General features: G+C 53.4%; 1 protein-coding gene across 1 annotated transcript; it reads left to right on the top strand.

Annotated features, from left to right (window-relative positions):
• The first annotated feature begins 531 nt into the window (after positions 1-531).
• On the top strand, positions 532-26410 carry LOC119113584 (heparan-alpha-glucosaminide N-acetyltransferase). The gene is made up of 15 exons (XM_037237876.1): positions 532-580; positions 2610-2742; positions 3195-3325; positions 3789-3904; positions 4642-4825; positions 6175-6282; positions 6566-6662; positions 7918-8085; positions 10144-10268; positions 11569-11741; positions 11883-12069; positions 12920-13032; positions 14159-14274; positions 25918-26083; positions 26310-26410. Exons 2-15 carry the CDS (start codon positions 2617-2619, stop codon positions 26408-26410), a joined length of 1911 nt encoding a protein of 636 aa, XP_037093771.1. The 5' UTR covers positions 532-580; positions 2610-2616.
• The last annotated feature ends 1545 nt before the right edge of the window (positions 26411-27955 follow it).

Raw genomic sequence — 27955 nt, 5'->3', positions numbered from 1 at the left:
GAGCGACACCACACACGTACGCGCACACACACACACACACACACACACCCACACACACACACACACACACACACACACACACACAACACACACACACACACACACACCACACACACACCACACACACAACACACACACACACCACACACACAGCCACACACACACCAACACACACACACACACCACACCACACACCACACACACCACACACACACACCACACACACACACACACACACACACACACACACACACACCACACGTTAGGGGGGGAGAGAAAGGAGGGAAAGACAGAGCGACAGAGGACAGAGAGAGGAGAGAGAGAGGGAGAGAGAGAGGAGGGAGAGAGCCTCCATTTGACAGCCTTCGAGAACCCCATCATTCAGTTTTTCCGTCCTGACTTGACCCTGACCTGCTGGGGAGGCGCCTGGACTGGTGGGGCCCCACGTACTTCCATTCAACCGCCGGCGAGGGGGTGAGGAGACGGCTGCGGCGCAAGAAGCGTGTCAGATCCAGGACCAGAAACGGCCAGTGACACGTCGCGGACGGACAAAGACGCGCGCCCCTGAGCGAGAGGGCAGGTGAGACTGGTCACAGGGGTGGCCGTCGTTATCCCCCCCCCCCCCTCCCCGACCTCCCCTCTCACCTGAAGACAGACTGCGCTGATGGTGAGTACGCCGACGCTGAGTAGGCTTGATTTCTATGATCAGGAGGCGCGTTGTCTATGCGTATGTCAAGCGTGTTGTTTTAAATGGCGGTTTCTGTTGCATTGGAGTGTTGTCACTGGTCACGTTTGACAACAAAACCCATAGAAACAACACTTTTGACTTGTTCAATGCTAGTTTGGTCTAATGTGCTTGCAGTGAAAGAATTTCATGATCGAGTTAATTTTGTTCATTTTGATGAAGTGCACGCTGGCTTATGGCTGTCACGCTCGAATTTGGGACATTCGCACAATGCCTCTGTTTTCAGATCCTATATAAAAGGCGGTTATTGGGCCCTCTATCAGACAAATCGGTAACAAGCTCCCTCTATGCGAGAATTGCGTATCTTCCGTTGGTAATTCTCACAGTGAGGCACCAAACGTCGCTGCTCATTCTCGGTCCTTGCTGGAGTGTGAATCCGTTGCAACAGGCTGTCTGTGCTGTGTTACGTTACTGCATGGCAGCGGCGCACCTGCCGCCAGCTGGCACAGGCAGGCGCCTACCGCCAACATGTTTGACCATATGCCCGTGCGGGAGGTTCACATCGTCGAAGGTTATGATTGAGGTATCGACTGGCAGTCACCTGTTCATTCTAGGGAGAAAGTGAGGACCTCAATCTGTGCTGTTATTGGCATGTCCCGCTGGACGCATGTTTTTGGCGCCATTGCCTTCATTTTTTGGTATTCGTGCTCAACCGCTACATACATCTCCTGATCGTACTTTACTGTAGTCACCGGTTTTTGACACATCACATATTTCGCTTCTGTAAACAAGGGTCTGTGGGTCCACAAACCCACATGCGTCGAACAGGCCATACTTCCGGGGTCCACATGTCGCGCAACACGCCAACTTATCTTGGTAACCCTCGTCCTGATTCGTCGCTATTCATGACGCGGACTGACGGGGGGAGTTGATGCCCCCTCCCCCCTCCTGACGTTTCCAAAGTAATACAGATAGAGCTTAGCCAAAAACACCAGTGGAATGGTCCCAAACGAGTTCTCGCGACTGGTACCTGTTGATTTGTCTTTAGATTAATAATTGACTCCCTTTTGCCAGGTTCAGAGTCAAATTTCACTGAAAATCACACGTTTTACCTTTATAACCTCAAACAGATAAGGACCATGCGTAATGGCGACACCAAAATTGGGCAGGTGTGCTCCTGGCTCAATTTTGAGCACCTTGGTCTATATTGGTGTGCTTTGAGCGTATGTCTGCGATGTATGGTGCCGCTAATGTAACGATGTTGACCCGCCTTCCGCCTCCGATGGCAATTCTGATGATAATAATAATGATGAGGATGATGATAATAATTATAAGTAGTACTTGTATTGGTATTGGTGTTAGTATTACTATTATTATTAGCATTATTATTATTATCATAAAAAGAAGAGGAGGTATTATAAGAATAATACCGTTGATGATGCTGATTAGAATCATTACTATCATTATTAGTAGTAGTGGTAGTATTGCTGTCGTTGCTATTACTATTATTAAGGTGATGGCAATGGCGATGATGATACTCGTGTTTATGATAGGATGATAATGGTGATGATTGTAACGGTAGTGATGGTGTAAGTGGCAGGGGTAATGGTGTTTCTTTGAACAACCAGCAGGCGTTCTTACCACTTCAAACGGGTCCCATCACTTTTAAGATTAACTGACTGCTTTTAATGAACAACTGACGATCACCTTCTCCACGTGCAGATTGCAAAGACATAGCGGACGTGACACACACTGACAAAAAGCGAACGGACCAGAACTGACAATCTAGTGGTAAGCTGTGAGGCGGCCATGCATGAGTCCGTGCGCGTGCTCAGAAGCGTGAACGTTACATGATTTCCTGTGATGAGCGGAATGGAGTGTGCGCACTGTTACCCGTTTGACATCGGCACGGTTCTATGCGCAGCGCCACCATGGGGTCGTCATCAGCCGGTGTCAGTCCGGAGATGCTGGGCCTGGACGAAGCCTTGCTGAGCGTACTGTCAAGCATTGCTGACACCCGTGTGGGCCTGTACCGGCTCAGCGATGACTGCTACAGGGTACGCCACGGCTGGCGGCCGCTCTGCTGGGCCCAGCATCGCGCTGTGCGGCGAGCAGCGCCGCTGGCCGCTGGCTGCGCGGCGGCGATGCTAGGTGCAGCTTGGAAGACAAGCGTCGCCATAAACAGCTGCACTTACTGTTGAAACATTGAGAACCACGCGATCAAATGACTGCATGCCTTCCGGCAGTTGGTTTTTGTGGCCGAAACATTCTTGTCGCACTCACTGAAGCAACAAAAGTTCTGGGTGCCGCCGAATTCAGAGCGCATGATATGCATTGTTCTCTTTTTGTGGACTTTCCTGTGAGCATTGACGTATCAATGTTTGGCATTTGTGTGCCTTTGTCACTAGAGCAGAATTTGCCATGGATCTTTGTTAACTGTACGATTCCGTGGGACTTGTAGAGCATTGCTTTATGCGCGACATGTTTCTAATTCCCATACGTGTTCCAGTGTCCGTATAAGCTGTTGGGACTCCTTGACGCGGGTCAAAACTACACCTTCAAGTTCAACACTAAACGAGGATGGATGCTAGCGGTTAAGAACAGCGACGCCGAATACGTGTCCTCCGTAGACTCAGACAAGTAATCATACAGACGATGTTTGAATAACCGAATGATCTTGAGCACCTAGTCATCTTGCACACAAAGCAGCCCGACATCCCACACTGCTACGGGAGTGGCGCACTTAAGCATCGGCCTTATTATGATGTTCACCTTAACTTGCAGCTTTATGTTCTGCAAAAAATGACACTTTCAAACTCCCACAGATACTCGCAATTTTGTGTACAAAGTGATTCATGTTTTGTTGCACTGAGCACTTGCACTTGTGCTTGTTGCTTTGGTAGTGTTGCGCACTATGGTTTGTTGGCGTCCCTTGACTGCACCTGGGTTTGGACGAGCCGCCTGTTGGTGCTGGTGCTCAATGCCCTACAGCCGTGCACAGCAGGCGTAAGCTCTCGTGACGCACGTTTCGCCACCATCGCCCCGCCGCTGAGGCCCTGGCGTGAGGTCGCACTGTCTGACGACGCCGTGCACCTTTCGGCAGGAATGAGCTGTGTGCCCTGCATGCCGGGCTGGGGGACAGGGGCGTCTACAGCCTGGCCGTCAGCTCGTCCGACTGCACCCTCAGCACGCTCCAGCAGCCGAACAACATCTACACCCGTGAGTGTGCCGCGCGCGAGATATGGCCGGGAGCATGTCATCAGCTTCAAAAAACGAAAACAGCACGGTTCAAAGGCCAGGTCATCACACTGGGAGAGGCAGGGAGAACGGCAGGAGAGTTCGTGCAGGAACTGTGTCTGAAAATGCTCCGTGCCGTGGTGGTGTTGGGGTACGTTGCTCTCAGCTAGAGTACATGGCCGAAATTAACTTACTCTGATTACCACAATGAGAGCGTGAACGTGCTTCCCAGAATGCGTGAATCTGATTTCCTTCGAACGGGGCCCTGCTTGCAGAAGGTTAGACGATGCGCCTTCTATGATGAATGGATTGTGATAGATGAAAGGCCCGCGGCACGCAGTCTGTGAGGCTCCGTTTTTTCTTCTTGCTTTTTTTTGTTGTCACGCATGAGGAACTTATCCGATGTTGGGTGTGCCCTTGAAATACTTTTCACTGTACAGTTGTGGAGCACGCCATTCTTTGTCGCGAATGCTTCTTAACTGCCTTTTTTATCCGTTTTCGTATCGCTCTATCATATCACTGGGAGGTGTAGAATACTTGCAAGAGAGCCGACAAGCCTTCACAGCAGTGACATACACCTGCAACACGGGAAGTCCAGCAAGAACAGCGCAACGTTTCCCCTCGCTTTGTCACGAAGCTTTGGCCATTTATGGCATTGCAGCCGCTCTCGATACGCATCAGAACCCTCGTCACTCGGCGCGGCCTGTTTTTTTCTGCAGCGCTGTGGATTTTTGCCGTGGTCTTGCTCGTGCTAGCAACGATACACGGCCTATGGTCCTGCGTCGCGGCCAGACTCCGGCGTTGCTGGAACGACGGCTCTGACCTGCCATCTGGCGAGCTTCCCGAGAGGCTCGACTCGAAGCAGAAGTCAGCGAGGCTGGCCGCGCTTGACGTGTTCAGAGGGTTAGTATCCGAGTCAGGGTTTACGTCCGCGGGGGGTTATGCACGGCGTCTAAACATAATGGTCGCTGGACCACGGCCACTGCGCAACAGAGTATGTGTGTTGTTTCATCGCTTTTTCGGAGAGTTAATGTCTCGCTGTGTTGAACTGCGTGCTGGGTGCTCTGAAGCCAACACGCGCCCGGGTGGCCGAGGCAGTACCCTTGGCTCGGGCGGGGAGGGGGTCAATTGGGTTCCCAAGATCACAAAAACTAAGACAACCAGAAACAACAAATTCACAGGGTGAGTTGCACGCATGTGAAATCACTCGTGTCGAAATTGGAGGTTGCTAGGTCATGATCTCGGGGTTAAATAACGTAAAGAGGTCAGACTCCGGACTGTGTGTGTGTACTGACTGTGTGACCAGTACTGACAAGTGCCTCAGACCTCCTCATGTTACCAACGTTAACCGTTCTACGCAAAAGGTTCATGGCGTCCATTTATGGTCAGTGATCTCGTTTGACCTCAAAAGGTCAAGGTGACCAAAAACCTACGAGATTGCTCATATTTTGGCGTTCAAATAAGCGTCGGGGAATACGCTGGGTGGTACATTCCTAACACAAATTGCTGACCTGCGTTATTTCAGATCAGTGACCTACTCTGACCTTTAAAAGTTAATGGAACGTGTGAACGTGAACGTGAACGTGAACGGTCACTGTCATGAGTGAATTTGAAATGAGTACCAGAAAGTACCACACAATGCAAACTTTTGAGCAGACATCCAGGTCAGTGTTAACTTCGGTCTTGCCTTTGCACCTGGCAATATGACAATTGAATTTCTTGCAATTATAAATTTAATTGGTTTGTGACCTAATTAACCATCTCAGAGATGCATGACTTCGTCTACCTCCCCGCTGCCGCATCAGATTAAACGATTCCCCTAGAAATAACTTTCGCTGACTGCCACGGCCTGACTTTGACCTGCCATAGGCCAGTGACCTTACAAGGTGTAGCTAGTTTTATTTAAACAAACGATTCCCTATTGAACTGCCTACAGCTGTGCAAAATTTGGCGTAGCTACGTCAGACCTTTCGGACATTTTGATGGAAAAACCTGTGAGCGGTCAATCGACTCCTCACCCGAAACTCCCCACCCGACTCCTCTCAAAGTTAGACTGAAGTCCAGTCCAAGCCCTTTAATCGGCCTTAAAAGTGCTTTCTTTGTCAAGCACAGCACGCAGATAGCCTTGAATCAGTTACAAAATGTACTGAAATTTCAAAATCCAGATTTTTTTCTTAAAATGACTTCAAACAAATATTGCATGCGTGAGCCCCGACACCTCGATCTGATGACGGCGCTGTCTTGTGGGTCAGGATCACCATCTTGCTGATGATCTTCGTCAACGAGTGGCAGGGCCAGTACTGGTTCTTCGAGCACGCCGCCTGGAACGGCCTGCTCGTGGCTGACCTCGTCTTCCCCTGGTAAGGCGCACGCGCGGACGGCCATGCGACAGTTACGCGGCCGAGCCGTTTCCTGTTTGAAGCGATTCGCTTGCATGACAGTCGCAAATGGTGGGAACTAGCAGGCATGCATTTTTTGTGGATACGTGGTATGTGCATCGTGCACTGTAAATGTGTAGTTTCGGCCATGCCCTCTGTTAGATACATTTCGTGATTTCCAGCAAATGAGGGGATGACCATTGACGTACCTGATGTATGACTACTAGCAAGCGCTTGAATTACTGATGGGCATGGGTGTTTCCAGGTTTATGTGGATAATGGGTGTTTGCATACCTTTGTCACTCGGATCGCAAATTCGGAAGGAGAAATCGATGACCAAAATCATTTACCACATTTTCAAGGTGAGTTCATGTGTTAAGCAAAAGGCCTGAATGTCTCGTATACATACATACGTAGTTGGGTTAACTCCTCGCAAGCATGAGAAGCTCATGCTTTTTCGCCATAGAATGCAAAACTATCCAATAATGACACGCCAGAGACGTGCAGAGATAACGCGAGTTTGTTATGATCACGGCATGGGCCGAGGACTTGAGGACTGGACATGTCACAAGCTCGATACGAAAAATGTTGCCGGTTCAGCTCGTGATATAAAACACGCTGTCATTTAGCAATATTAGCCTCAGCAACCTCAACAGCTTTTACAATTCGGCCCGGAACTAAATACGGAGCATCACTGCCGTCTGGATTGCCCAAGAACTGCACCTCATGACACCAGTGTATTGCAACCTCGAGTGAGCTGCCGTGGCAGTTGTAGTTGACGTCAGCGGATGTTAACTAATGTCAGTCACAGCTATACTCCTGGTGGCTGTGGCTGACATCATGTGACCCGTAGCTCTCTGGTGGCTGTGACTGACATCCGTGTGACCTGGTAGCGCTCCTGGTGACTGTGGCTGACATCCGTGTGACCTGCAGCGCTCCTGGTGACTGTGGCTGACATCCGTGTGATCCGTAGCGCTCCTGGTGACTGTGGACTGACATTCCGTGTGATCCGTAGCGCTCCTGGTGACTGTGGCTGGACATCCGTGTGACTGCAGCGCTCCTGGTGACTGTGACTGAATCCGTTGTGATCTGTAGCGCTCCTGGTGACTGTGACTGACATCAGGTGACCCGTAGCTCTCCTGGTGACTGTGGCTGACATCCGTGTGACCGTAGCTCTTCCTGGTGACTGTGGCTGACACCATGTGACCGTAGCTCTCCTGGTGACCGTGGCTGACATTCTTGTGACCCGTAGCTCTCCCTGGTGACCGTGGCTGACATCATGTGACCCCGTAGACGCTCCTGGTGACCTGTGGCTGACATTCAGTGTGATCGTAGCTCTCCTGGTGACCGTGGCTGACATCCGTGTGACCCGTAGCGCTCCTGGTGACCGTGGCTGACATTCGTTTGACCCGTAGCTCTCCTGGTGACTGCTGGCTAGCATCCGTGTGACCCGTAGCTCTCCTGGTGACTGTGGCTGACATCTGTGTGACTCGTAGCTCTCCTGGTGACTGCTTGCTGATATCCGTGTGACCCGTAGCGCTCCTGGTGACTGTGGCTAACATCCGCCTGACCTTCAGCGCTCCTGTTGGCTGTGGCTGACATCCGCCTGACCTTCAGCGTTCCTGGTGGCTGCTGCTGATCGGCGTGGTGCTGAACTCTCTGGGCGGCTACATGCGCCTCGAGACGTACCGTGTACCGGGCGTGCTGCAGCGGTTCGCCGTCACTTACCTGGTTATGGCTCTGGCCACCCTACCCGCCATGGCTCGCCGGCCCCGACTGCCCGAGGTCAGTCACCGCCGACAGTGCCATCGGGCTTTCCAACGATCTAGCGGCTGTATAACGTAGATGTAATCGCGTACATAGTTTCCTTGAACATTGGTGGGTTCCGGATGCTCGCCAGGCCCGTTCCTTGGAGGGAGGCTAGACCGAGCCTTCTGAAGACGCCTTTTTAACAATGACTAGAAAACCTGACTTTCGGTGATCTGATGGATGCTTAGATTGGTTGCAAAGGACTTGGAGAGATAGCATCAAAGCCCATAGGGTCCCAGGCATTTTACGCTAGTCTTTTGTCGCTTTGGTGTTCCAGTTTGCGTACAGCTTTTATGAGGCACGTCAAGATAGTACCATGCATTTTATAGCCTTTGGTTTACCTCAGAGAAGGCTACAATTTCAGTGAAGTGTATTCTTGTGAGTGAGGTTTTTCAGCTAACTGGCATAAAGTATGCTGGAGAGGCTTCTCAGGCTGGAATCTTAAGCTGGAATGGAATCCTTCGCTCAGAGGAGCAGCCTCTTCTTCAGCTGGGAGCTTCAGTCTCTTTTCACTTATTTAGGGGAAAATGGGACCAAGCCGGGGATGGATATGTTCTTTAGTGTATTTTTTGGATGGGTTTGGCAACATCCCTTTGTTTAGCCCTGCCCCCGCTTGAAGGTTTGGTTGGTGCGAGTTCTGTTTCACCCACCACCATCACATCTGTCGTCAAGGTGGGAGCTGTGAGATTCGTGGGAGATGGTGTTCGACCGTGTGCGGTTGTGAGTTGCGAGATGTGAGGGGGATGGCATTTTACCGTCTGTGGCTGCGAGCTGTGAGATGTGTAGGAAATGCTGTTCGGTCTTTCTGCGGTCTTGAGCTGCGAGATGTGTGAGAGATGGTGTTTGATCGTCTGCGGTTGTGAGCTGTGAGATGTGTGGAAGATGGTGTTTGACCTGTCTGCGGTTGTGAGCTGTGAGATGTGTGGGAGATGGTATTCGACCGTCTGGGTTTTTTAGTTGTAATATGTGTGGGAGATGGCGTTCGACCGTCAGGGATTTTGAGCCGTAATAGGAATGGAAGATGGTGTTCGACCGTCTGCGGTTTTGAGCTGTCAGATGTGTGGGAAGACGGTGTTCAGTTGTCTTGGTGGGGCCTGCAGCCAATATTTGTCGCAAGCCCGGACGGTGGAAGCTAGCATTTGCTTGATCGCTCGTTCTACTCGTCCCATATTGGAGGAAGCCTGGTGGCGCCTGCACTCCTTCAGAAATTTTGTCAGGCAGATAAGACCTTCTAGAGGAGACACGATTCACCATGGCTGACTCTGTTTACAGAAGACGATCCAGAAAGCGGTTGAGCCTGCTAGGTGTTTATTCTGTGCTAATGTGCGTGGGCCTGGTCTTTTTCACCCGCGCGTGCGGGCTGAAACTGATGGCCCGGTCTTTTTTCACCCGCGCGTGCGAGAGCTGAAACTGAGGGCCTGGTCTTTTTTCACCCGCGCGTGCGAGCTGAAACTGAGGGCCTTCTTTTTTTCACCCGCGCGTGCGAGCTGAAACTGAGGGCCCGGTCTTTTTGCACCCGCGCGTGCGAGCTGAAACTAGGGCGTTCGCGCTCTGAGGAGGTGCCGTCAAGGGAACACGCCCTCGGCTGCAAAAGGTTCGCTCCAGTTCGACTCCAAGCAACTCTCAATAACAGCTATGAATGAGAAAGCTGGCCTCATCTGGCATGGGCAGAGTTCTTGTGCACCAATAGCCACCCTCCTTCTAGCCTCGGGCTTTGCACGGCGCCACAACCGACAGAGCGTGGTCGATTAGCTATCTATGGCTACCGCAGAGGTTTTTGTGGAGGGGGAGACCGTACCTCTGGTCTGGGAAACCAGGGGTACGGGGTTCGATTCCCCGCGGTGCTCGCCCTTCCTGCCCGGGTGAGAGGCGACGCCTTGTAGCCTCAGCAGCTGGGTTCGTCGTAAACCCTCAATTGCATACAGGTCGGGAGCTGTCTTGTCTCGGCTTGGACGAGGCGTTGTCCGCTAGCTGCCAGCTGGGCGGGATTTTGGAGGGCCCGTCTGGGGTGCATTCATTGGCTGTTGATTGCAGGGTGGCGGGATCCGAGCCGCTGTCTGTGACGTCACCAGTCTGTGGCCGCAGTGGCTTCTGGCGCTGGCTATTGTGGCCGGGCACACGGCTGTCACCTTCTACCTGCCAGTGCCCGGCTGTCCAACGTGAGTACCGCACGGGCCTGTCTCACCAGAGCACGAGCTTGTCTCGCCATCGCACGAACCTCTGTCACCACCGCACGAGGCCTGTCTCACCACCGCACGAGCCTGTCTCTTACCGCGCGGGCCTGTCTTCCCACCGCCTGAGCCTGTCTCATCACCGTCTGAGCCTGTCTCTTGCCGCACGAGCCTGTCTCTTACCGCACGAGCCTGTCTCTTGCCGCACGAGGCTGTCTGCCCACCGCACAAGCCTGTCTCTTACCGCACGAGGCTGTCGCTTACCGCACGACCCTATCATCCACTGCACGAAGTCACCTCACCCCCCCCCCCCTACCGCAACAGACCGTCCCCCATCTTACGAACTATCCTGTTCGTTTACTGCACGGACCTGCTCACTATCGTACGTGCCCTGTTTTCCCACCGCATGAGCCTATCTCCACACCGACTATGAACCGGTCTCCCTACCGCCCCGGAGCCTGTCTCACCACCGCACGAGGCTGTCTCACCACCACATAACCGGTCTCCACCACCGCACGAGGCTGGTCTCACCACCGCAACGAGGGCTGTCTCACCACACATGAACCGGTCTCCCCACCGCACGAGGTCTGTCTCACCAACCGATCGAGGCTGTCTCACCACCACATAAACCTGTCTCCCCACCGCATCCGAGGCTGTCCTCACCACCGCACGAGGCTGTCTCAACCACACATGAACCGGTCTCCCCACCGCACGAGGCTGTCTCACCACCGACGAGGCTTGTCCTCACCACCACATAAACCTGGTCTCCCCACCGCACGAGGCTGTCTCACCACCGCACGAGGCTTGTCTCACCCACCCACATACCGGTCTCCCCACCGCACGAGCTTGCCTCACCACCGCACGAGGCTGTTTCACCACCACATGAACCTGTCTCCTCACCGCACGAGCTTGTCAGGCTGTCTTCCCGTGCCAGCAGTCCCTCATCAGGTAGGCAGGCGCAGGCGGACCTGCCTCCCGGCGCCCGACAGCCCGGCATGTGTACTGTACGGACCTGTCGCACTCCATCCGCCAGTCCTTACGAGCCCCACACTTGCCCTCGTCGGATTTTCAGCGTCACGTTAGTAGTCAGTGGTTTCTTGACCTCCCAGGCTAAACTGTTAATGCACGATGAATATGGAGCCAAAAACGCATTATTTCCGTGCGACACGCAATAATATCCCGAAATGCGGTGCGATTCCTTGAAGAGCCTGGTTTATTGAAAATCCAAGCACAAGATATCTAGGCCATCGACAAGGTTTGATAAAGCACTTGTACATTTCCTTTTCAGGGGCTACCTGGGTCCTGGTGGTCTGTATGACAACGCCAGTGTTCCGGGGTCATGCATAGGTGGCGCTGCAGGTTACGTGGACCGATTGATTGCAGGCGATGCGCATATCTATCAGAATCCAACTGCAAAGCATATTTACGGTTCCGGTGCCTTTGACCCGGAGGGATTTTTAGGTAAGTGGAGACCGGCGAAGGCAATGCATCTATTCAAACACCTGACTAACTTGAACCTTGTGTGGTCATTTACTCTTTAATCCATTTACTGAAACCCAGCTGCCGCTGCCTGCTGACGGCCCGTCCGTGCCTTCTCGGCAGGCGTGCTGATGTCGTGCGTGAGCGTGTTCCTGGGGGTGCAGGCTGGCATGACGCTGCACCTGTACCGCACCTGGCCGGCCCGGCTGCGGCGCTGGGCCGCCTGGGGCCTGCTGACCGGTGCCGCCGCCGCAGCCCTCTGCGGCTGCTCTCAGGACGGCGGCCTCATCCCCGTGAACAAGAACATCTGGTGCGTTATGCTGGCCGGGGAATCAACGTCCGGCCGCAGACAAAGTTTACCTTCATTTTCCCGTGTTGTTCTTAACATAGCAGGCAACACTTAGCTTGATACGTGTCGCCGCATGAGGAAAAACGTAAGAATTTAGGTATATAGGAAAACGTTTCGCATCTACACTTTGAGATCCGACTCCAAACATCACTTTGCGGTGGCTGAAGCGATGGTGAACGGCGTTCTGTGACATTTCCGTTCATTCCGTTTCAAAGTGTTTCACGAAACAGTCAGTGTCATTGCAGTATGTGTCATGGAATGTGTGGTTTTGTTGTATCAGTCGGCATTCTAACAGCCCTCAATTTACCCACGACATGGCATCATTTTCCTTCTTGGTAATGATTGAGATGTACGCTGGCATAAAAAACTCAGTAACTGGCTTGCGGATTCATTCTTCGGAAGAATGAAAAGCTCTCCGAGAGAAATTCCTGAAGCGCGAGTTCTGCAACACAGTCGAGCGGGGAACATGGCCACAGCGCGTGTCGTGTAGCCGACCTTGTCTGTAAAGACGCCGCCCCAAGTGATCGAAAACTCCGTATGGCGGCCGCTGGTACCAGGCTCAACGCGGGGCGTATCCAGGGGCTTGCAGACCGACCAGAATCACTTCCATTGCGTGTCGTAGGGGCAGTAGTGTGTTCCAAAGGACGATCAGCTCTGGAATAATCCAGTTATGGAGTGCAAGTCCTCCACATTTTACGCCTGTTTTGTGGTCTCGAGTCTGCAAAGTGCGGATAACGAGGACTGCTTCACAAGGACTGCTAAGGACTTCAAGGCTAACGAGGACTGCTTCACAAACTCGGTTTGTTTCCAGGTCGCTCTCTTATACCCTGCTGACGGCCAGTTTTGCATTTTTCCTGCTGATTCTGTGTTACGTCACCGTGGACGTGCTCAGGTGGTGGAGCGGAAGCCCGTTCTTCTATCCAGGTAATCCACGCTATGACGTGACAGGTTGAGTGGTGTACTAAACTAACAATCATATCTGGCTGCCCTGCACAAAGAAACAGAACTCTCTAGCTTATGTACAACACACGGAATTTCATACATATGTATGTATACCACAACCACCACCACCCCAAATATATGCATATGGGAGGGTAATTGTCAGGGGGGGTCAGTGGGTGTGGCTGGAGGGGTGGCGATGTGGGTGTGAGTATGAGTGTGGGTGTGTTTGTGTGTATGTGTGGGGGTGTCAATAACATCCACGCATAGCGCATGAGCCGTGATGTTCGGGATCGAAGCGTGTCTTTTGGACTTTTAACTTTCTTCGTTTTTGTTGCTAGTTGCAACCCATTAAATTGTTTGGTTGTGCGTTGGTGTCGGCTCATGTTTTCCAACCTGGTTTCATTCCATATGGCTTATTCTACGCCACTTCATCACTTTTCAGAGGTGAAGGGCATGCCATAACCCTTTAGCAGTTGCTGTAGTTGCGTGGTAATGTTGCACTGACCACTTTTTCTGTTAGCTCTAGGTAATTGCAGCCCCCTTCGGTTCTCTCGGAGGTACACATCAGGTTACGGCCCACTCGGCCCGATAACAGCCACACTGTAACCCCTCTCAGTTATAAGAAAGCTTTCCTTTCCTGACAGCACCCGAAAATGAGCATACAGTTGGCTTAACGCAGCGCTGTAAGATCATTCCGAATGCATGTGCGCATGCCCCACGCCCGTCCCTTTCGGAAAATACAGCGCATTTGAGCAGCGTATCGGACACAGCTACGTACCGCTTCCCCTTCTCCGTTTGCCGAATCATCAACAATTGCGCTGTCATCTGAAATATCGTAGCATCCTCATAACAATCATAACTATCGTAGCTCAAATGTATCCCTCTCGGTGTGACGCCGGTGCCGTCCCGTGATGGCTGACCGTTCCCCGCCGTCCATTCCAGGCCGGAACGCAGAGTATCGTTCCCCCCCCCCCACGGCCTGCTCTGGGCAGGAAGCCGGCTGACCGTTCCTCCGCAGTCCGCTCCAGGCCGGAACGCGGGTGATCGTTCCCCCACCGCCCGCTCTGGGCAGGAAGCCGGCTGACTGTTCCCCCACGGTCTGTTTCAGGAAGGAACGCGCTGCTGATGTACGTGGGTCACATGATGGCGTTCGAGCTGTTCCCGTTCCAGTGGGAGTACGGCGCCATGGACAGCCACCTGTGGCGGCTGGCCGAGGCCCTCTGGGCGTGCTCTGCTGGCTGGTGGTGGCTGTCTGGCTGCACGAGAAAAAATACTTCTGGAAACTGTGAATGGCGCATGGGTAGCGACGATGCAGCCCACTCGGAAGGAGTCTTCTCTTTATGCAGTTGGTAGCGCACATTTCAATCCTTGAAGTGGATGGTTAAATAGACGATAGAATGCGGTGAGATCTTGTGTTCGCGCGAAATGTGGTATTTCTTGACAACGCACAGGACGTGGCACTGTGTGATGAGCCAAGTTATTCGGGAGCTAAAACGACCGGCTGAAATAGCCTACGCCTTTACCATGAAGCGTTGTGTGATTTGAACGGATCAAGTGATGCGATTTCTTTGAGGCACGCCAGACATAAGGCCTTAGAAGGTCCCACGATACGATGATATTTTATGCGCCTGAGAAGGTAGAGCAGGTGGAGTACAATGCATACATGTATGCAGGTGAGTATTTCTGCGCCATCAAGCTTGCCGCCTAAATGAACAAACGAATAAAAGACATGTACAGGTAACCAGTTCTATCCTGACGGCCATTTTGGATCGGCCATCACTGGGATGCACAATGTGCCAAATGGAATGTTTGTGCTGTATCTGAAGGAACCAATAAAGGCATGTGTACATCACCAGTTTTATCCGGACAGTCCTCTTGAATTGAATATCTCTGGAGCGTGCAACGTTCCACGTGCAGTCTGCTCTGTCGCTTAAATTGCAAAATCTCGACTGGTTTTCTGACGCCAACAAACAGTATCCATTGCATTGCTTAGTCCACATCTTCTCTGACGCGTATCAAAAACAGCAAGCTGCAGTTGAGTGTCTAGTGCAAACCTACTCTGTGAGGTCAAGTTTTCCGACTTTACAGGAGCCAGCGTTTTCAGTTACTTAATGAAAGCTTTAACAACGTTCCCAAACACTAACTACGGTCTGCATGTTTTAACCTTAGCACATCCCGCACCGGACGTTCCAGATGCATACGGGACAACAAAGCACGGACCACGCTGTTTTCACGATTAGTTCAGCAGCGTGATGTACAGTGACTCGAACAACACATCGGTACAAAGCTGCCTGTAATTCTGACTTAACGAGTGTGCTTAACACAAGGATGACTTTTAACATTGGATATCAGCCGCTCTGTCAGCGCATCATATCAGTGAACGGAGGACCCAGATCTGCATCACTAGCACGCGGGCACATATTTTTAAAATGATACAATTTCCTCCGACTGCCCGGCTCCATTCCGGCCGTTTTCATGCCCCAAGCTCGTGACTGAAGTTCAGAATGAGGCAGCGCAGCTTGCATGATCCCGGACCGGCCACACATTGGCACGGACCAGTCTCTTCGGCTGGGGTCTCTTCCGCTTAACCTACACGCGTGTGCCCATGTCGTCTCATGAATCGATGTGAAGAGGGTTCAACATTTTGAGTGTCCAAAGTCGGCGTTGGGCAGGGAGACGGCCAGTGGGCATGACAAACACCGGTTTTGAGTTGCCAGGGGAGCAAGTAGAGCAAAGAAGTTGCATTCATGCTTATTGACAATATTTCTGTTTGACGAGTGACAATATTGACAGCATATGCCTGGCGATATTTTTGTTCAGTTGGCTGCGCTCTGTGCTAACCTGGGCTATTATAAACAATGCTGCCACTGAAGCGTAAGTGCGTTGTCTTAACTCCGTTTTGGCGTACGCGGATGGAATGGTAGGTAAAGTGAAATCTGTTCGAAATAATGAGAGTTTTGACGCAGGCTCATCATACTCATCATATGTCATCGCATGATAATGTGTAGTATCTCTAGAAGCATCTACATGAAGCCTGATGGGTGTCTATATTACAGCGCTAGTGTGTGTGAGCAACCATGATTATAATGACCTAGCGTACGTGTGCGCTAGCCGACTATAGCGAACAAGCAAACGTAAGGTATTTAGATGTCTATAGACATCCATCGAGCACCACCACGGTTGCCTACATGCTTGCAATCTAGTGAAGGCATAAACAACGCGTCATTCGTTGGTTCCATAAATCGAACGTTAAACCACTGCGCGTTAAAACCAAACGAAGAGCTCGGCTAATCCACGGTAAATATTTCCTGAGAATGCAGGAAACTGTTCGAGCGCTCGTCCGACTAAGCCTCGCGGGAAATAACGCTAACCACGTCTGGCAAAAATGGACTTCCGTGCGAACGGCACTCTGATACTGTGGACTAGTTCTGGGAAAATCCACGGCATACGGTTTAAGCGTGTCGTCATTGTGATTCCACATCACCGGGTCGTAGCCCTTGCAGCCAGCCGTCCATGGCGCTCCAAAATTCACCCCGTAGGGTGTGCAGGATGTAAATACGGATTCATGCTAAAAGAATCCTGACTCTCTGGCGGCCCCCGCACGCTATTCGCTGGCACTAATTTGTTGTCCTTTGACCTTAAGCCCAGACATCTGACCTGCTCAGCCCGATTGTCCAGCCTAAGGCGCTTAGATGCTGGGTTGACAGCAGCCCGGCGCGATGCTGATTGGCTGATTTTGAGCAAGGAGGGGGGGGGGGGGGGGCACAGGCAGTGAGCCCAAGCCGGGGTGTATAACACGAAGAAATATGGACATCGTTGCCACCCAAGTGGCCGAATATTTTAACACTGGCAGTGGAAGGTATATGAAGTTGGATGATCACCTTCATGTAAAACGAATCAGCTAGCTCCACGTTCCTCTATTTAGAAAATAAAGGAGGCTGTTACCATGGTGAATGTAATGTATTGAACTATTGGCTGGAATAGCTTTGCATTCAATGGTCAGCATATATTTCTAAAAATGTGATCATGAAGTTATATGTCGAGATAAGGGGTGAGGCACACTTGGTATTGCGCCATCCGTGAAGATAGGTCAATAATAAACTTTGACAAACTGCTGATTAGCACGCGACCGGGTGGCTGATGGAATACCACACGCTCGGGTGGGTGCCAACTCTCCCCTGACATCTCAAGAACTAAGAGAGCTTAGAGACACTTAACTGACAGGGTGGATTGATCTGTTGTCAATTTACTTTGACTTAAAGTTGAAGTTTTTATGTTATCATTTCCGCACTAAAAAGGTCAAACAAGATCAAGCTCCAGGTTGAATGCGAGGTATTTCCGTGCCTCACCATGCAATCACCTGGAACTTAGATACCTGTTCTAAGCAAAAGTTCACTGGTTCTCATTTAGGTCAGCGATCTTTTTTGACCTTGGAATGTCAAGGTGACGAAAAACCTACGAAAATGTCTTCATTAGTTCCATTTGAATAAGCCTCAAGGGTTACGCTAGGCGCAATGTTCCTAAAAGCGAAAGGCCGACCTAGGTCTTTTTAAGTCAGTGGCCGACTGTATGAAGTGACCGACGACTATGAAGTCCGCGTAAGATGTCTGTTACGGTCCCTGTTAGCAAGGCAATTGAAATGAGTGAAAGGAATCAGAAACTACCCCTCAACGCAAAGCAAAACAACAAAGAAACTACCCAAGAAAAAGCAGGCTGGTCCCGACCTCGGTTTGACCTTGGAATGTCAAGGTATTACTTCCTCAAGATTAAATGTAGTGGTGTTTGAATCACTTCATTTTCTCTGTGACGGTAAGAGTGATGTGAGTGATGCCGTATGGCTTTACATGGTATCATGATATTTATACAAACTTAGCGACCGTGTTGTGTCTACTTTATGTCATCTATTCTTCTTTCCAAGTGCCTCTCCCGCTCCGCCTTCCCACTGGACGCGCACATCAGAGCGCTCCAGTTACTGCCTGTGCCAGCGGACCCCTCATGACGAAGCTCTTCCAGCGGAAAAGGATGTTAACGTGACTCGTGATTTCCGCCGACGCAGATGGCCTGAGAGCGATCTCCACCAGCCGACATTCTCCTTCCTTCCGTCTCCGGCTCCGCGCGACGCCATACGGACCCGTCTACGCTGTGGGCTCGGGCGCGCCGCGCACCTCAGACACAGACGGCACGCTTAAAACGGGTCAGCGATCGCGGCCGTATACGGTGGCGTCAAGAAGGCGGCCCGCTGGCAGCGTGAGTCAGGCCGTCATCAGCAGGTCGGGGACGTGACCGGGGTGACGCGTCCAGCGCGCTCCCATGGCGCTTTTCCGCCTCGGACCTCGAGGAAAGTATGCAAAAGACGCCACAAGGGCAGCATGAAGATCCTTACGGTTAAAATAGGTGCAGGCGGACAGTTTTGTTCAGTGGAGGACGGGCGCCGACTGCAGCCGGGAGCGTACCGCAGCCTCAGCATGAAGGTGAGTTACAAAATGAACAAGTGTACAGCACGCTGGTATAACAGCGAACATATGCAGTGTGAGGCTGTCGATGTTCCAGCGTTAATAGTTAATAGCATTCGATTCTAATATGCTGGTTGTGTTAGCCTAAGTATGATGAAGTCGTCAATGCGTCTATCGCACCTGTGTGCAGTATTGTTCTCAGAGGTGTAGAAAGCAAGTAAAGAGCTAATTTGTTGATCTGTCGGATATTTAGCCGTGGCATGTCTGAAAGTCAGGTTAGAGTCGTGTTTCAGCATTGTATGCAGAAAGGGCGCATCCAGCATGCTGGATAAAATGAATTGTGCTATTGTGTATGCTAAATATTCCTAAATAAAAATCTTTTTCTATGTCAGTATGTCAAAAAATATTATATGTCAGCGTGTCAAGCTAGTGCGTGACGTTTGTCGGCGCAAAGTCAGGACTACAATGAAAAATGCGGCAATGACGCATTGAAGAGCATTTTAGTAAACAGGGCAGTTGCGTCGTCTAGAGTAGCCTTTTATACCAAAAAATTTACCATTAGCTATGAGTGAATTCATTTCATCGTGTCTAACGCTTTCTTCAATGGCCACTCCCTTAGGCCCTTCTTGCTTGTTTCAGCTTCCAACGCGCGTTATGCGTTGGTCGCGCCATTTTCATCACGGGTCACCGCAGCCCGTCCCGTTGCCAGTCTTTACCTACTCTGTCCTTCCAGTTATTGATATATCTGTTGAGAAGATCAGGCGGGTGCAGTGCCCTTTTTAAATAAGTGCATGCCGGCAGTGTAAACGAAACATTGCCAAGGTCTCATGTCTGTACGCGTCACACCAGCCGTTCGACATTACGACCGGTCGATTGATTAAGACGCTTTTCTGTGAATTACATCTATTCTGAGCTTTTCACAAAACGCGGTCTCACATTGGTTTGCCATGGAAAATAACCCTTCAGCAGGAAACCAATTTTGGAACAAGACAAGTGCTTTTGCTGTTTATCGTTTTCCGCTTGAGATCGGGGGCACAATTTGGAGTGACCGAAATCTAGATAAAAATCAAATTTCATGCGTAGACTAGATCAACGTTATCGACCTAGTCCTCCTCCAAAACAGTTTTAGAAAGTGACACCCCTGGGTGTGCCAGTTCCTTTTCATGGTCAACTTAAAGCAAACAAAGAGGTTGAACAGCAATGAGCGTGCCCAAATTTTCCTTGCGATGAAGCACAGATTCTGCGGAAAACAGTCGGAAAAAACCGCTGATGGCAATGAGGAAACATCGGCCCTATGCCTCCTGATTTCCTCGGATAACCCTGACTAGCATCGGCGTGCCATGCCTACGTCGCTCACGCTACATTCGTGTGTCCACAGTTGCACGTTGTGCTGGTGCTCTGTTTGGCCGCCCCGCTGGACGCGGCAGCCCTCCAGCCGCACCCTGAAGGCGTCGTCCAGCCGGGCAGCCCCGGCGCCCGGAGCGGTGCGCCGGAGCTGCGCGGGCATGGACAGCACTCACCCCCGCTGCCGGGCTGGCCGGCGCACCCTCTGCAGAATGAGCGCGGCCAGATCCCCAGCTCCGGCTCCCACGGCGAGGGACCGAGGCACCAGTCTGGACCCCGGCCCCGCCCGGAGCCGGCGACCGCTGGCGCACGCGGCCCCCCGCACCCGAAGCCGCCTTCTGCGTCATACCTACCGCCGCCAGCCGCGACGAGGCCCCAGCGGCGACCGCCGACCGGGTATCTGCCGCCCGCCGCCGGGCCCGGGGAGGCAGCCAGCGGTCCTGCACGGCCCTCGTTCCGACCGTCACGACGTGCAGGGAGCTTTCGAACCGTTCGTGCCGCACGGCCCAGCGGTTGCCCGCCTCCGGCCACAACCCCGTGTATGCCATTCCACACACGATCCAGCCGCCTGACGTCATCGACCAGCGCGGCCCGGCAAGCGGTGTGCGAGGATCCCGCGTGGGCGGTTTCGGCACCCCCCACGAGGTCGGTCCGAGGAGGGAGGTCTTTTCTGGACCGGGCGAGTCTGGCGCCGGACATCACACCAAGGCCGGCGCTACCCCCGTTCACGTCGGCGGCGAGCGGAAAGTTCACACGGGACAGGTGTCCTCCGCGGGGGGTGGAGCTGAAGCCGCTCGTGAACCTGTCTAAGTACAGCGGTGTCGGCAGCCAGGGCTCCCTCCTCGAGCTGCACCGAGATAGTCCTGACTTCGAGAAGCACGCTGACGGCATCCTCTACCAGACTGGTGCGGGCGCTAAGATCAACGAAGCTAGCCACGGCATCGGTTCGACAAGGAACAGTGGCGCGAGCAAAGGCACCTTCGTCGGCACCTCGCCGGAAGCCGGCCCCCGTCGACCCAGTGCTGCAGGAGCAGCCGCTGGAGGAAGAGGTGATGCTACCCGTGGAGACGTTGTGAAGAAGGCGCCCGTCGGCAATGTCCAAGATTCACTTATCTATGATGGTAGCTTGGTCGTCAAAGGTGATCAGGGACGGCAGGGCTTCGGCCAGCATCCGCATGACCAGAACTCTCGACGGTTCCCAGCGGGCAGGCCGGCGTCTGGAGGCCGCAGGGGACCAGACGGAGCGTTTAGGGCCTTTAACACAGATCCGCGCTTCCCTGGAGTCCGCCACGGGCCCGTCAGCAGTGGCGGGCGTCCGCAAGGTGGTGCCGTCCGCCAACAGACGCCTGCGTCGAGGCATCGCGATTTCGCTCGAGATCACGTGTCCCCCGGCAGAGGTCGGCACCCAGTCAACGGACCGTTCAGGAACACAGGGGACAGAGCGGCCTTCGGGGGGCAGAGGGAGCCCGGCAGAGGCCCGCTCAGACAGGAAGCGTCGCTCTCCGACGCCAACAGCTTCATCCCCGACAGCATCGTGGCTGGGCATCGCAGCAAGCCCCACCAAAACGCGTTCAGGGTTTCCTTCAGGGATGCAATGCCACCAGCGGATCCACGGGGCCGAGGCTTCCCGCCCACCACGCCCGACTTCGACAACCCCAACTTCGACAGCTACGGCTTCTACTCAGACCTTCGCAACCTGTACGCAACGCCGAATTAGTGTAGTAGACTCCACGGGCTAGTTACCAAGTGCCGCTTGTGTCATAGTGTGGGAGAACGTACTGAGTGTTTCGTGGCAAGAGACCGCACCGAGCGCTCCGAGGTGGGAGGACGCACTGAGCGCTTCGCGGCGGGAGAACGCACAGAGCGTTCCGTGCCGGGAGAGCGCCCTATGGCAGGAAGGCGCACTGAGCGTTCCATGGCGGAATAACGCTCCGAGCGCCCTGCCGACCAGGCTAGAAAATGCGGCACATGGCGTCGGCTCTGTGTAGCTATCTCGTCACTGCTGGCTTTGTAATGGTCTGATTTTCAAGCTATGCAACTGGATTGAGTTTGTAATTGTCGCGTCAGTGGAGTCGTCAGTGTCACATCAGCGGCCAGAGCTCTAGCCGGGTATCCTGCCGTCTATAATGAAATGACAACCCTGTAAATACGATCATTTTGTTTTTCGAGAGCTCGTTATCATCGAATTGTGGGAAGTGATGAGAGCTTACAAGTTGCCGTACAAAGCTTGCCGTGTCAACGACGCATTTTGTAAGCCGTAGGTGCCTGCATCGACACTGATGCCTGCCACATGACAGCTGTTCCTTTGAACATCGCCAGCTTTTGAACGGGTGGTACAATTCCGCACCAGTATGTCAGTATCATTGTGCGTATGGAACGTGGACAGCTTGGTCCGAAAACGCCATGTGGTTGGAGCTGGTAAAACGCACCGACTTGGTCGATGATGTCGGCGACAAAAATGCATACTTGCATGCAACGCATGAGCTAAAAATGCTTTTGACCGAAGACTTTGTTGATGGCCGCGACAAAATATGTACGCTAATATGGCTTACTTGCTTGCTTGCTAATATGCACGATAGCGCACAATGCCTTATCAAACATAGGCTCCACGGTAATACATTTCGTCACGCAGCATCAGCAAGCCTCCTTAAAAACCCTTTACTGTACCCTATGGTACGGTGGCATCATTTTTAGGTTTCATCCCAGCCCTGCGACGAAAATCTCGTATCATTTTTGGCTGGTCGCTCGGTTCTGTGGCCGATTAGTGACGAGTCAATCTATTTCCTATGACCCGCCCGGTCGGCCGACACGGCGTTCTTACCAGCCAGCATTCAGTGCACCACACTTGGGAGCAGAACATACAGAAAAAACCATGATATGGTGATTCATATGGCCGCAACAGCACGTTTTAATCGTTACAATGCAACTGATATGAGGTTGACGGTGGAACTCAATGCATTGCGACTTTGGAAGCGGTGTTCACATTGCAGTTTCATTGACACCTGCCTGGATTTAAGCTTTGAGCCTTGTTGGCTTCATTGGCGATGCTGCCCCTCAGTATTTTATCCCCAGTGACGAGAGGCATTGACAGTTCAGGATAGGTCGGCGAGATGGTCCGATCGAGGTAGGAACAGCCCTGTGATTATCCAGGCTGTCTTTTCAAGACACAGGACAGGCTGCTGGCTCATTCTGGTAGTCGCAAGCGCTCAGCCACCCGCGCTTTGGTAACAGCCGTGGGTTTCGTGTTGGAGGCTGATGGCACTCCTCGTGGAAAGGCGGGACGGGAGGTGAAACTATTTCTTTGTAAGTGTCAACCTATCCATTTTCCTTCGTCTGTTACTGAGCATGGTTACCAGTAATATAGGTCTTCAAATCAGAGGTGTGAGAGCTGTATCCTAGTTTCCTGTTCAGTTCTGGACTCCAGCACCCCCAGCCCCGTGTGCTCCCAACTTTTTGTAGAAGCGTGCTATCCTGAGACATATATGCATATTTTGGGGATATGTTGCATAATCTAACACTGTTCAGTCCTCCGCCCCTTCCACATAATGCGATAGCTCCCGTGCCGATGCCTCGTTGCGAAATAAGATTGGAAGTATGGTATCACGGGTATCATTGGTGCGATCATGAAAACACTCAAAATACATGGCTGCCTTTCGTTGCTAAGGATGATACCCGAATGATGCGTTTTGTGGGGTAGTTTCAGAGGCTAGAGGGTTGCCAGACAGCCCCTTTTGGCAATACGCAGATCTTCAGTGTATGTAGCTGTTCCGGTGCCAGCTGATCTTTTGGCAATACGCAGATTTTTAGTGTACGTACTTGCTCCAGCGCCGGTTGATCCTCTGAGGAAATGGGAGATATAATATTTACCTCATTTCTTCCTACACAAAGCGTAAGAGAACGTAGCGACGCACCCGCCCGCACTCGCCCAAAAACCGACTAGCGCCTGCGAGCGTCGGGTCCCTGCTGCCGCCTCAGCGGCCGACCCCTGACCCCCGGCGAATCGGGAGACTCGCGGTCACGTGACGCCCCCCGGCACCCAGTCAGATGCAGGGCTCGGAAGACAGCAAGGGCGAGGGCGCACAACCCACACATTCACACCACGCAAAGCTATAGGGATGACGCTTAGTCGTTTCCCCTGAAATGACGTGGTCGACCTCCGTGCCCGTCGCCTCCCTCCCCCCCCCCCCCCCCCCCTCTCAGCGTCCATTAGCCTTCCCCTCCCCGGCCCTCGTTCTTCAGCACAGTGGGCATCTCGCTGGTCCTGGGGAGCTGTAGATGCGACCGCGCGGTTTGGCACCCACTTAGCATGATACGAGACCCTTATAATGTATCCGACTGGAATATCTCCACGCAAGAATTTCCCTCCCACAACGGCATCTGATGCTGGAAGCGTGCATTCAGCCACATTTTCTCCCCTTATGACGGCGCCGTCCGACTGTGGCAAGTCTGCCTTATGACTGCGCCGTCCGACTGTGGCTGGTCTAGCCTTTATATTACCCTGGGATCAGTGGCGCCTTATGACGGCGCCGTCCGACTGTGGCTGGCCTAGACTTTATATTATCCTGGGATCAGTGGCGCCTTATGACTGCGCCGTCCGACTGTGGCTGGCCTAGACTTTATATTATCCTGGGATCAGTGGCGCCTTATGACTGCGCCGTCCGACTGTGGCTGGTCTAGCCTTTATATTACCCTGGGATCAGTGGCGCCTTATGACGGCGCCGTCCGACTGTGGCTGGCCTGGCCTTTATATTACCCTGGGATCAGTGGCGCCTTATGACGGCGCCGTCCGACTGTGGCTGGCCTGGACTTTATATTACCCTGGGATCAGCGGCGCCTCATGACGGCGCCGTCCGACTGTGGCTGGCCTGGACTTTATATTACCCTGGGATCAGCGGCGCCTTATGACCAGAGTCCTACAATTGCCGACTTTGGGAGTAAAGCAACACCCTATGAGGAGGAATGTTTCACTCCTTTTCCCCATATTTTATGCGAATTTTTCTCTCCTGCCTGGCATTGTCTAATCGCACATGCCAAATCCCTATTTCCCTTTCTCCGGTTTTCAGATGTCATCCAAAACCGAGCGCACTTGAAACCACTAAGCATGAACGAGGCTCCGCAGAACCTGGACACCTATGGCTATGTCCTGCCTCACCTACATCTGAATCATGTCTATGAATGCGCAAAGCAAGGGCACCAGGCACCTCCAAGCCCAAGAACCGCAGCGACCCCAGCCGCCTGCACCCATTAAGTTTAGTTTGTTTTTAAAATGCATCACAATCTGCAGCTGTGCGCCAAATACAAGGTTTTCACGCATCCCCTTCCTTTTTTTGTTCTTTTTTTTTTTGTCTCGCCACCACGCCACGAAAGCAGAGCCTGGTGCAAACATTAGCAAAGCCTGGTAGAGAATTTTACTCCACGTATTTCTTTTTTCCCGAGGAAACTCGACCACTAAATTGCATCACTCCGGAAAAACATGAGTGAAAAGTTCAAGAAATGTCTTCAAATTTAAAGTTACAAGATGAGTATCACCATTTGAGCACTTAAGTTAACAGATTTTAAGTCAAATCAGCTGATTACAAAATTTTGCGAGAAAAGCATGTTCGTAGTGCAGTTGTGCTTTGTGTCCTGCGCTCCTGCTGGGGCGGGGAGTGGCAGATGGTCAGGTTCGCGGGCCAGCCCCGGCTGCGCGGCAGATGCGCGCCGCCGCCGCATTTCGCAGGCCGGCCCCGGCTCGCGGCCCCCGCTGTCGGGGGTCGCCGTGGGGAGAGCAGAGAGGGTAGGTGCACCGTCAGGGGCTGCTGCGGTGCGAGACTAAAGTACAGAGAAGTTTTGGTGAAATACTTGGCGTCTCATTACAAGTTATTTCGGCAAAATGACCGCCGGATTTCATGTGAGACTGATACCAGAGTTCAGCGGTACGAGTGATGCAGATGTGGTGGACTGGCTTGAGAAAGTGGAGCTGATTTGTGGACTGCAAGAGCCTCCAGCGTGCGGGGCGTCAGTGATTGCTCTGCGGCTGACGGGCGGCGCCTCAGCCGTGTACAGGCAGCTGCCAACTGAGGACCGGCAGGACGCGAAGAAGGTCAAGGACGCCCTGAGGACGGCATTCGGGGTCGACAAGTTCGTGGCCTACGAGCTGTTCACCGCGCGCCGGCTAAGGGCAGGTGAGCCGGTAGACGTCTACCTGGCGGACCTGCAGCAGTTGGCGTCGGTGTTCGGCGGCCTCAGCGACGAGGGTATGAGTTGTGCCTTTGTTGCTGGGCTGCCCGACGCTACCAGGCGCACGCTGCGCGCTGGTGCTCGCCTCGAAGGCCTGTCGTTGCCGAACCTGGTGGAGAGGGCGCGGGCGGTCCTCAGGGAGGACGGCGCAGCAGAGGTCGCGGCAGCGGCAGTTCAGCGAGGGCGATCGACGGCAACAAGTTTCACCTGTTTCACCTGTGGACAGGCCAACCACCTGTCCAGGTACTGTCTCAGCGGTCTGGGTCGAGGCCGTGGGCATGGACGACGCGGTGCTGATGGACGCCAGGGAGGAGGAAGACGCTGCTTCCGGTGCGACCGGATAGGTCACGTGGCCTCGTGCCGTCCGGGAAACGACGCCGGAGAGGTGGCGTCAGCGCCAGCCTCCTCTCCAGCCCTGCAGTAGACGGCGCTCTACCCACCGCGCGGCTGACAGTGGACGGCACCCAATGTCAGGCGCTGGTGGACACCGGCTGTTCCGTGTCCATTGCTCACGTCTCTGTTTGTCGCCGCTGGAGAAGGCAGCCAGTTAATGTGGTGACCCTGGGTGGAGACAGCTACACGTGCGAGGGTACCGGGCGAGTGACTGTGAGCACAGTGTTGGGTGCGGCCCGAATAGAGGTGCTTGTAACTGTCAGTAGGCCGCTGAACTTCGGGTTCATTCTGGGAATGAACGGCGTGAGGGCGCTTCGGGGCGTGTCCGTCAGTGCGTCGAATGCAGTGCAGTTCGGGGTCGATGCACTGCCGGCTGGGTCGGCGTCTCCGGTAATGGCGGCGGCTTGTGATGTGAGCGCAGCCGCCGCCGTGTCACCCGAGCCGGCCGGCCATGGCCGGGGACAGAGAGCGGCGAGTGACGTGAGCGCGGCGGGCGGCGTGTCACCCGGTGCTGAGAATCATGCCGACGTGCTGAGCCGTGTGCCGAGGGACTGCCACTGGTTGCGTGACGATTCAACCTTGGAGCGTACGACGCTGGTCGGAGGCTGTGCGGTCGTAGCAGATCGGGCGACGACTGATGGTCACGGAGTCGGCATGGGACCCACGGACGGTTCCACCGAACAGGCGACAGACGGTCGCGCCGACCTTGAGATGGCGATCGGTGACATCCACGCTCGTGCCGGTCATCCAGGGATCCGACGGACGCAGTTCTGTGCTCGGCGCGACGTTTCGTCGACAGTGACTCGGTCACAGGTGAGAAGTGTGGTGAATCGCTGCGACACATGTCGTTCTATCGACCCAGCGCCGGTGACTTGGTCACACGGATTGCTGGACGTGCAGGATGTGTGGTCACGGCTGGCGATCAACGTGACTCACTTTCGGGGGCAGTGCTACCTCTCAGTGGTGAACTGTGGACCATCTCGGTTCAGTTTGTGGCGGCTGATTCGCCGTCGTGATACCAGCTCTGCCGTTGACCTGCTGGAAAATACTTTCCTGGAGAGAGGTGCGCCTGTGGAATTGTTGTGCGACAGTGACACCGTCTTTCGAAGCATGCAGTTTCAGGCATTCGCGGCACGATGGTGTATTTGTCTGCGGTTCCGAGCCGTGCATGAGCCTGGCGGCAACGGCATTGTTGAGCGAAATCATCGCGCTGTCAAGGTCATTGCCGCCAGGAAGCAGTGCTTTGTCGCCGAGGCGGTGCACCTGTCGAACGTGACGCCGCGTGACGTTGAGACTGCGGCCCGTGCGCCGGCGGCCGCTATGTGTACCCTGTGCGGGATTGTATGGGGCCCGCTGCTGATCAGCCGGTGATTGTCGAGCCGCGAGAACCATGTGACACCGATCGGTATGCTGTTGGAGATACTGTCTGGGTTCGTCGTCGGGGACGCGGTGTACGGAAACGTCACAGCCAGGAGAAGTGTCAGGCATTATTTCAG

The sequence above is a fragment of the Pollicipes pollicipes genome, unplaced genomic scaffold (genome assembly GCF_011947565.3).
Source record: "Pollicipes pollicipes isolate AB1234 unplaced genomic scaffold, Ppol_2.1 Scaffold_7262;HRSCAF=8765_pilon_pilon_pilon, whole genome shotgun sequence".
In the NCBI taxonomy this organism is placed as follows: Eukaryota; Metazoa; Arthropoda; class Thecostraca; order Pollicipedomorpha; family Pollicipedidae; genus Pollicipes; species Pollicipes pollicipes.
This window is presented reverse-complemented; position numbering and strand designations above follow the sequence as displayed.